We start from the raw sequence: 10,342 nt of genomic DNA on the forward strand, positions 1-10,342 counted from the left end.
ACATGTCTGGGAGTTATGGAAAGACTGGAAGAGGAGAAAGAGAGGGAGCTTTCCTATTACTGACAAATGTGTTTGCAGGGCCTAGCACAACACACGGTGTCGTATCGAGGACATACCGTGACACAGCATCTGGAAATTCTTTGGTAGGCAGCACGTGTTCAAATGAGAGTTTGAAACATGCAGTAATATACACCTGGTCAGGGGCAGGTAAAAAGACAAACACATAGAAACATGAAAAGGATTTCCCGAGGCAGAGAACTATTTTTTACCAAGAGATCAAGTATATGTAACAGTGTTTTTATTATTTTCTTGGCTATTCCGTGGGTGCGAAGAGCCAAAGCTGATGCTCATTAGAACGGTTACAGGTGAGCATGTTATCAAGCCACCAACAAAGGACTGTGTATCCATTTTCCGCCCATGCAAATTTTTGTTTTGTCTGCTGGAGGCGACTATTGCTAATTAACCTTAAATATGCTTTGTTAAGGCCAAGCTGTAAAACTTGAGTTAGGTATTTGCACTCTTTATGACTGTAAAGCTGTGGGTGCACTGAAGTGTTTCATAAAGGACTGAGGAGAAATAAAAGTATATTACTTTCAAAATCCATCAATTTTCCTCAATTCAGTTCAGAAGGGGGGAAGGACCAAATGGAATTCACTCTGGTGAATTTTTTTTTTGGTTGGAATTTGAGGAGGTTTATTTTTTAAGACACTATAGATGTAAGAAAAACTTATATTAGTGTACACTGTCCCAAAAGATTAGGATACTTGTGCTAAAAGATTTTTATCCGAGGCACTCCAGAGATCCCAATACAATTGTGTTTAACACAAAGAATTGTTTCAGTGGAATTTCTTATTCATTCAGAGGCTTTTCTATCTATATATATTCTATGCATAGATAGCATCCACAGGACCTATTATTTCTAAAATAAGCTGGAAGGCCAGTGGTGCTTTCTATCAGCCGGATCTTGGAAGCAGATGAATTGTTCATCGCTCTTAATGGTGCAGGCTAGATGTTAAGGGACAGCAGAATTAGTCAGCCTCATTGTAGAGCTGATAAATGAATGTTCTTAGATTGGGCCTTGTGGAAACAAGGTTGTGGGACAATGTATGTGTATGCATTCATAAGTATGCATATCTGCTCAGCAGGACATTTGGCTGGATGGGGTAAATCTCTGCAAGAGAGTCGAGGGAGGTTTTGTGGTGGATTTCCTGACTGTCCTTGCTTACCACACTTGGGATGTTACTGTGGAGTGGTCCTGGAGCACATGAGCTGAGTTTGGATGAAACTGCCCTGGAGGATGTACTCAAAAGTACCAGGTGCCCATGGGCATTCAGTCCAGCTGACCCAGCTAAAGCTAAATCCCCCAAAATACTTACAGCATGAATGTTGTACCCTTAGCACCAACTGTTGCTCTTCAGGTCCTCTCCTTTCACATTGCATTATTTTCTAGTGTAGATGTGGCCTTAAATATGTGAAACTCCTACATTTCATGTGAATAGACAGCAAGGAAGATGAAAGAGAGCCCTACCAGAGGCAAATCCTGTAGGACAGGCTTACTCTCTCTACACAGGTGAGCCCTTTTAAATGATCTAAACACGAAAAGACTTTTGTTAAGAGCCTATTATTTTTAGAGACCAAAGTCAACAACACACATGACATAGCTAATGTGGAATTGTTGATTATTAAATGAGCAGCATTTCTCTCTGTTTACCAAGTCAGAAGCTCACAATTAAAAAAAAAAAAAAAAGCAGTGGAACTAAACCTGTGTGTTCTTAGAACAGACTTCAGTGATTAATCATTTCCAGGTTTGTTTATAAAGATACTTGGGGAGATATGTTAGAAATCTTGTGATTTCTTAGCAGGCGTAAGGGCTCAGTGACCCATGTTACTTATCAACCTGTGATGCACTAGCAGAGCTTTCCAGGAAAAGTTTTTAGAAGTTGAAAAGGATAATTAATAGAAAATGGTAATGCATACATAATAGTGTTTAGAAGCTTAACCCTGAGTCCTCAGTTGCTGTTCAAAGGCTCTTTTGTTAGACCCTCGTTAAGAATTTCATAGGAGCTGATTGTCCTTTCCCCCACACCAGGTAAAACATATCTGGAATTCCCCAGAGTCTTTCCACAGACTTGTGTTGACATCAGCGACAGCAGAATCAGCAGCGCACAAGCTGTATCTGTACAACCATCAGCAGGGTTAACTGCTCCTGAGCTGTCTTTTGGATCAGGTACCACAAACTATGCAACATTAAACTAGAGCATAAAATGGCACATGAGAGAAATTGGGAAAAGAGGGAAGGAGGAGTGGGAATCATACAGTGTGTATATGCAAAGGGTATACAGAGATGTGTATTGTGTTTGCGCACAAAACACGACTTATTTTCATGGCCTTTCTGTAAAGAGTTTACTCTGTGGGTCTCTGGCTTTCTGTGAGTCAGTCATGTCAGGTTTATGTCAGCATGAAGCTGATCCTCGGCGCCTGGTCCGTCAGAGTCTGCGGTGCACAAGGCTGAGAGGAGTCATAAGAAAGCATAAATTATATTGTTAAAATTCCTGGAGTGAGAGGCAGGCATAGAAATATCTCAGGACTGCAGTATGAGGCAGATAGTATAGCAGGTGGGAATCATTATGTTCTGCTTGCCCCCTTATGAAGGCTATAGGAAAATCTCTGCCAAACTGGGTTGGTGTAGCATTTTATCATTTTCTGGACAGTGCTGTAGACACGGGTGCAATAACAACTGGTGGGTCCTTCCTGGCTTGCCACTGTGCCATCCGCAGAGAGGTGTGTAAAGAGAGAGGAGAATATGAGAGTATTTTAATGGAGAGGAGAGTGCTGACCACACTCACCGAGCACCCACTTCTGTGTTGGAGCATCCAGCTAAGACCTCAGTACTGTCAAATGGTTAATTTAATGACTGTTGGGTTTTCTCAGTTCAGCACAGCAGAGAATAAGAACTTTGTTTTGCAAGGCAGAGAGAAGTCTTATATTTTACTCTCTTGTATATCAGAATGAAAACTGGGGAAAATATCATAGAGGGAGAAAGAAATACCCTGTAAGGCAATAATCCTGTTGGAAACTCACCTGTCAAATTCTGTATCACCGGTCAACTATTTTTTTTGCTGAAGAGTATTTACTTCAGTGTTTATAGAAGAGGTTAGAATCAGAAAAGCTGTGTTGGCCGGTAGTGAAGGTTCCTTAGAGATGTATGGTTTGGATCAGGATTATATAATGTTGATAACATCCTCAACTCTGGGTGTTTCTGCTTTGTCTCTCTTTCTCCTCTGTCTCTTATTTCATAAATCCTCTCCTACACTTGAATCAAGCATATTTTTATAAGGGGAAAAAAGTGTTTTTAAGAAATCAACTTTCTTTTCACCCAAAAAGTTCAATCAAGAAATTTCCACTGAGTTTTCTCTGGGGTAATGTCATGACTGTGTGATTCAATTTTTAGGAAACAAGATAACCCAAGGTCTGTGTAGTACCTACCTGGGCCATCCGCAAATCCTGCAGAGCAGCTGAGCATGTTAGAAACCTAGAAATCTGGACAGCCAACCTCAGCAGCCTGGCATTTGGTGGCATCTGCCATACAGACATAGCGCCCCACTTACCTGTCAACAGCTATAGCCAGGAGAGCATTGGTAGAAACATAGAGGGAGACGGTCCGCAGGTAGTTGACTGAGGCACAGAGGATGTGGCCTTGCTCCCAGGAGAGCTGCCGCACCACGTAGTAGTCCATCTCGAAGGGGCAGCACACAATGGCCACCATGAAGTCTGAGATGTCCAGGTTGGCAACCAGCAGGTTGGTGAGATTTCACAGCTTCTTGTAGTGGGCAAGAGCAACAATGAAGATGAAGTTGCCAACGCCACAGACCAGCATGATGCCAACCAGAACCACCCCGATGACAATCTTGGCTGCAGAGAAGGTGCGGGTTTTGGTCATGTCATCTTCACTGTTCAGCGGCAGGTCGTAATCGCTGTAACTGAAATTGAAAGGGAAGGAGAAGTTTCGCAAGGAGGTTAAATCCCCATCATGGAGATTTGTAGCATTGCAGCAAAGTTGAGGCTGACAGTAGCAGTTGGGTTCTGTTCAGTTTGCTCCGTGGCCGTGTGTGTCTTCTCTTGACACACGTGGCTTGGCTGGTCCTTGGTTTCGTGTTAGAATTACCCAGGGTGGCAGGGCACAACGGTGGCAGGCGAGACACCTCATTCAAAGTTTCCTTCCGAGCAGTGAGTCACCTTGTCTTTGTCCCCATAAGATTACAGAGCAAGAGCCTCATTTATCTCCTTCTGTGGGAACAAAAAGAGGAAGATATTTCCTGAGAGGCAATGACAGCAAAAAGACTGCCCTTGAGGGAAAGCAGTGGCCAGCTTACTGCCCCACAGCTCTATTGCTGGCTGTGCACAGCGGGAAGAAATACCCTGTGAGGTAACGCTTGTGTTATCATAAAATCCCTTGAGTTGCGTAATACACTGGTTCTAGCCAGCACTTTTATTTACCGATGGTGAAATTTTGTTTTCAGCATGCAGTGAAATGACAATATAGGAGGAGTGTAAAATCCAGTTGAAACCTCCACCAGCCTTCAAGCCCACAGTGCTGTCATCCCTGTGCAAGGTAAAAAAAACTAAAAAGAGATGGCAGCTCGATTTGCTGAAAAATATCTGATGTGCCTTTTGGACAAAGTTTTTGCTTTATTCTAGATGTCTCAGAGTGATGTGGTAGGTGAGAATGACAATAGAACTGATGTCCTGGCTACTAAATAGATTTCTTAATTAAGTAAGAGTTGCCAAGACCCAAGAAAATAGTGAAGGCAGCAGTTCCTCTGACAGCCATCAATTGAGTAGGAGGACCAAATCTTCAGCCAGCATAATCTATTATTGCTTCTCTCAAACCAGTGAAGCTCTGCCAATTTGCACAGAAAAGATTTTGTCCCGTGAACCACCTTATAGGGCTTTGCTGTGAAGGCAAATCTGCCATTCACAAGGAGAGTGGATCCACAGACAGACTCTTGAAGTGAAAGGGAAAATCTTCCTTAAGCAATTTTTGCATTTTTGAAGACAGGGAGGAGCAGGCTCCCTGCTTTGTGCTGCTGGCTGTACCAAATGTTAAAAATCTATTTATCTTCCACACTGAGGAAAAAAATTATGTTCTACTCCCTAATTTTGCCTCTACTCTGTATCAAAATGCTGAAGGATCTGTCTTGCATCTTCCCGTGCCACACCTGGGAATCCTCACAGCAGACTCCCAGCTGTCAGGACAGTCCCACCACACCCCAAAAGAGTATCGGGGAGCATTAAAGCTTTCTCTGCTTTGAGACAGTAGGTCTTTGGGGTGTCAAATGCTACTGACCAATATCTGTCATAGCTACAAAGGACAATCTGCACAGTGGAGCTGTTGCCCCCTTCTTTCCCTGGAACCACCCTCGGCTTATGTACCAACCCTTAATCCATTTCTGAGAGAAACTTTCTTGTACAACTTCTGTCCCCATGTTGCTTTTCAGACTGAGAGTTGCAGAATAACAGAAAGCCAAAGCTTGAAACTAAATAACAGCTCGAACAACTGACTGCTTTACAAGGCAGCCCCAGGGCAGCCTGGAAATGTGAACATTCATTTATGAGAAGTACTAAATAAATACTTGGGTGCAAAAATCTGTATGTTGGTCAAAGCAAGGTGCAGTATCTGTTTCAGACAGGTTTCCCTGCAAAATACCAAGAGAGCGCTTTAAAATAAACACAGACAACACAACCATCCACAAACTGACAAAACACCATCAGCTAACTGTACCTGCAGTTGCTATCATCTTCTTGGAGGTGTCGAGCATCCTGGGAATAGCCTCCAGGTTTCTCCCCTGCGAAAAAAGTGCTGCTGTCACTGGAGTGGAGAGGATGGCTGAAAGCAGCCAGAGGACTTCACTGAATGATCGCTTCTCTCCCAAGCAGGTTTGCCCTGCTGCTCAGGGGAGGATGGCTCCGCTGCCCCTGTGCCTGCATCTAAAGCCTTTTCTTAGTGGGAGGCACCTTGAAGCTGTCCATGCATTTCTGATTTTAAAGAGGCAGTGCAATACAGAGACAACAGAGCACAGACCTTCTTTCTGCTTTAAACCCCCTGAATACATCAAATTGGCAGAGTGGCTTTGTTACCTGGAAGGTGTAAAACCCTGATCTTCACTTGCTCTTTGAACGCCAAGAGACCAAGACTTTGAGACTTTAAAAAGACCCATTAGGAGGAGGACATGCACCCCAGCAACCCAAATGACCCAATGGAAAAGAGCAGGACAACTATCTGACGGGAGGAGATTGGTTAAAGACGATGGCACAGGAGTATAAAAACCACTGTGTTTTGGAACTCGGGGTGCGTGTGGCAGAGCTCCGGCTCTCCATGCACCCAGCGCTGCTTTGCCTATTGCTTCCCACCCTAAATCGATTGAACCCAAATAAAAATATATATTTTTATAAAAATTGGCTTTGTCTGATTATAACATTATGCTCCTAGTTTTAAGGTGAAAGTCAGTGTTTTCCAGCCATTTTCAAACTAACTGTCTTCCACCTACAATCAGACCCTTTTCAAATCTGTACCAGCTGCACAAACTCTGGGTTCTCAAATGCCATACAGAAATTTAGCAGATGCCCAAAAAATCACTGCCTCAGGTGTGCAGATGAACTGTCTCTCTACTTGCTTGCACAGATGAAGAAGTATTCAAAAGAATTTATATGAAGTACATATTCAAGGTATGTTTTGCTTGCCAGTTGTCTGCAAATGGTTCAATTCATTCACCATTCAGACACAATTTGTGAAATAAAGTCCTCATTCATTCTCAGCCTGGGGTTGGTTCCCTGGTAATTCGTTGTGAAGATGATGGTCAAATATTCAATCTGTAGCAGTGTCTTTTCATCATCAGGTAGAATATTTGACAGTGCAATCATTCTTCAAAAGCTGTAGGCTTTAGCCTTAGATGAAGAGAACCTGAACATTGTTTCGTGTGTACCGCTAGAAACAAAGATGCTGGTAACAGACAGTTTCCCAAGGAAGACATTTAGATTCCTAAAACACACAATAGTCGACAAGTACTACCTCAAGTTTGTACCTAACTCAGAGGGATGAGAATTTGATACAAAATCAGAGGGACAGATCATGGATTTGTTCTCCTCACCCACCCCCCCCCAAAAAAAAGGGATGCCTTTTTGTAAAATTTGTAGCCTCGGCTATGCCAAGTGACTACCTGGGAAATTAAGCTTATGATTGCAATCGGTTTCATTTTTGTTTGTAGACCTATATAGCCATTCTGCAGTATAGTGCATTTATTGCTGGCAATCTCAAAGAAACTGTAAATGTTGCATAAGAATAAACCATACTATTTGTGCATCTGACTGCTTCTTTTGAATGTGGCCAGACCTACGGCATACAAGCAGTTCATATATCCGGTTTCAGACCTCTAGTCACAGCAATAATCAGCCTACCTATTAGGAGATAGGTCCAGCTGCCCCTAGCACCTCTAATCTTTGAGGACCAGCTAGAACGCAAGGGGATTCATCTCTTACCAAATTTATTTGTCACCTTATATGCAACACCAGGGCGCCGCATTCCTGCCCTAGGGCTGTGACACCAGCTGATGCACTTGCAGAAAGCAGAGCAACAACGGCTGAACTTGCCCCTTGTTGCGGTTGTGAGAGGGTTGGCTGGAGGCTCCAGGCCAGAGCTGATGACAGCAATTACTGGAGCTGCGTGTACCAGGCACATGGGGCGAGGAACGAGGCAGTTCCTCCGACCTCCTGCTCCAGACCCTGCGCCAAAGCCTCATGCATGGGAGCAGCTGCGGAACGGCAAGCACCATATATAGGGCCTGGCTGAAATGCCACTTCTTCCACAGGTCACTGGTCCACAGCAATGCACATTGCCACGCTGCTCCTTTTCTTTTCCTGATGTTTCATGCCTTTGGCCTTAGCTTCTGAAGTTGTGTGGGGTTTTTGGGTATCCAAGTGAGCACGTTAAAAAGAAGTGAATACTCCATAGTATGGAGAGGGGAATGACTCACTCCCATAGACTCCAGGCTAAAAAAACAAAAAAAAACCAAAAACAAACAAACAAACAAAAAAAGAAAAAAAAAAAAAAAAAAAGGAAGCCAAATGGCTTGGGAAATCTCATTCCTTTAGGTAATTTTTGTTACCTTGGCATATCCCATCTCCTTCTGAGACAACAGAAGCAGTTCACCCTGCAGTTTGACTGCCCTCATCTTGGGATGCATGTCTGTCTGTGAGACATTTCTCACAGCTGTAGCTGGCATGTCCTGGCTCGCCCTGGCTGCCAGCTGCTCTTGTGCCCACTGCTGTGGCCAGCTCACATGGCTGGGGGACAAGCTGACATACTGCACAGATAAAGGGGATAAGAAGGGACCTAGCTGGGTAGGTAGAGGTCTTTCCTATTGTCCTCAGATTTAAGCCAGTGCAACTCACCACAGCCCTGCATGGTCAGCTTGTGTAGAGACATCCCTGCTCAAAACGCCTCAGGGCTGTCTGTGTCTCCTGAAAACCTCACATGTGGCTCCTGTCAGCTACCAAGTAGGTCACAGGGTTTGGCCACAACTGTGCCATTCACAGCTGTCTTCACCTGCCACCAGAAAGGAGGGAGGAAGAAGGAAGAGCAAGAAGAAGGGGAGGGAATGAGGAAGACGGAGAGAGAGAGGGCGGGAAGGCTGCATTTAGCAGCTACCTCCAGCAGCTAGAGCCAGAGCAACTAATAGTCACCGTGGGAGAGGCTTGCAATGTCCTCGGCAACTTCCACCACCTCTTTGCCCCATGGCCTGGCCGTTCTGACGACTTTCCCAGATGTGCTCTTCATTCCTGAAATTGTGAGTGCTGTTTTTTCCCTGGGGGAAGGCAGATGCTGTTTGTTGGGCATCCAGCACACTTTATGCTGCAGGTGTCTGAGGGACGAGAATTGGTGTTAAGCATGTGGTCCAGGAGCCCCACCAGGTCCCCAAGTCTCAAAGGTCTGGGGCCAGCCCCTGATATCTAGCACACCCTCAAAGAAAACCACAAGCCCCAGGCTGGGGCTTTGAAGCTCTCCTTCAGTCTGCAGGGGATTTCTGCGGTGCTCTGAAAACCTTCTGTAATTTTCTGCCTAACAAAGTTGAAGGGGTTGCTGGTGGGTCTAAACTAGGTTGCCAAACAGCCAGTTAATTAACTGGAAGATGATTTTATCAGCTGATACAGGCAGAGGATAAACTGCTTAAAGCAGGGAGTAAAGGCTTGCTGAGGTAATTTTTTGCAGCAGCAAAGAGCCTAGGGCTGCTGAAGCTGTACTGCTCAGCTGCAACGTGCTGGACCTGGGTGTGTGGGCAACAGTGGATAAGCAAAGGGTGAACAAACACTTCGTAAATTCTTCCCGTATTGTAACTTCATTGAGCAGGAGAAGATCGTAATCTTTATAGATTTGGCACAGGTGATTAAAAGCGGTTGCTGTGAGCACTAATACGGAAAGTTCCTGTGTCCTCTGCCCCCACCCATGAAACCTGCTCTTCTCACAAGTTTAAGATACTTTTTCGAAAGCCTGGGGACTTTCATCCAGCATTGACAGTTGAGTGTTGTAGGATGGTATTCAGATTATTGCATGCTAAAAACTTCAATTTTGCCATCTGGGGCCAAATCCTTCCCTGTAACACAACTCAGTCCACACTCCTGGGATTTACAGCATTTCCTTCAGTTCTCCTAGTGACAGCAATCAAGCAAAGAGGAGTTGGGTTGAAGCAGGCATTACCAATGTGTAAAACAGAAAGGCTTTCCTTCAGCTCCTCCAAATATGCTCTAGGGACTCAGTTTCTGTGCCCAGGCCCTAAGAGCAAGCTCCAGGTTTCCTGCAGCTGCATGAAGGAAGGTGAAAAGTCCCTGTGAAGTGAAGGTTCTGGCTGGGCAGACATTTGCCAGCCGCCCCACCACAGGGTTGTGTTTGTTCTGGTGCTGCTGGCCTCAGCATACATATGGTAAGGTCTGTGCCTTGAACTGTTTGTTTGTAATCTGTCTTCATGGGATTTGGTAAGGCAGTTTGCTTAATGAGACAAAAATGAACGCCCTATCCTTTGGTTTGGGTAAATTCTGGAAATGTGCATCCTAAAGGCTCAGGAACCACCTGGGGAAAGTGGAATGCTGCATAACTGGATTCCTCCACCGCTGGAGGTGTGTGTGACACTAGGTCATGCAACTGTACTATCTCTGCTGTGTACAAAGGAGGCGGCTGCCTTGAATCACAGTGTTCAGAAAGATAAAGAGTTTCTCAGTCTTCAGTGGAATCTGAGGTTGCCTGCAGTGGTTTGTATGGTGACTACAAAAAAAAAAAAAAAAAAAAAAAAAA

At 44.5% G+C, this 10,342-nt stretch overlaps 1 protein-coding gene and 1 pseudogene across 3 annotated transcripts in view; one reads left to right on the forward strand and one right to left on the reverse strand.

The window, feature by feature from the left end:
* Window positions 1-6,921, reverse strand: part of LOC113479159 — a 9,202-nt pseudogene extending 2,281 nt beyond the window's left edge.
* A 1,835-nt stretch (window positions 6,922-8,756) lies between these two features.
* Window positions 8,757-10,342, forward strand: part of MAL (mal, T cell differentiation protein) — a 2,500-nt gene continuing 914 nt past the window's right edge. For all 3 annotated transcript variants that reach the window (XM_026849448.1, XM_026849459.1, XM_026849467.1), the window contains exon 1: window positions 8,757-8,843. In XM_026849448.1, coding sequence (XP_026705249.1) covers window positions 8,757-8,843 — 87 coding nt within the window. The remainder of the gene's footprint in view (window positions 8,844-10,342) is intronic.

The sequence above is a fragment of the Athene cunicularia genome, assembly GCF_003259725.1.
Source record: "Athene cunicularia isolate RWA chromosome 1 unlocalized genomic scaffold, athCun1 chr1_part1, whole genome shotgun sequence".
In the NCBI taxonomy this organism is placed as follows: Eukaryota; Metazoa; Chordata; class Aves; order Strigiformes; family Strigidae; genus Athene; species Athene cunicularia.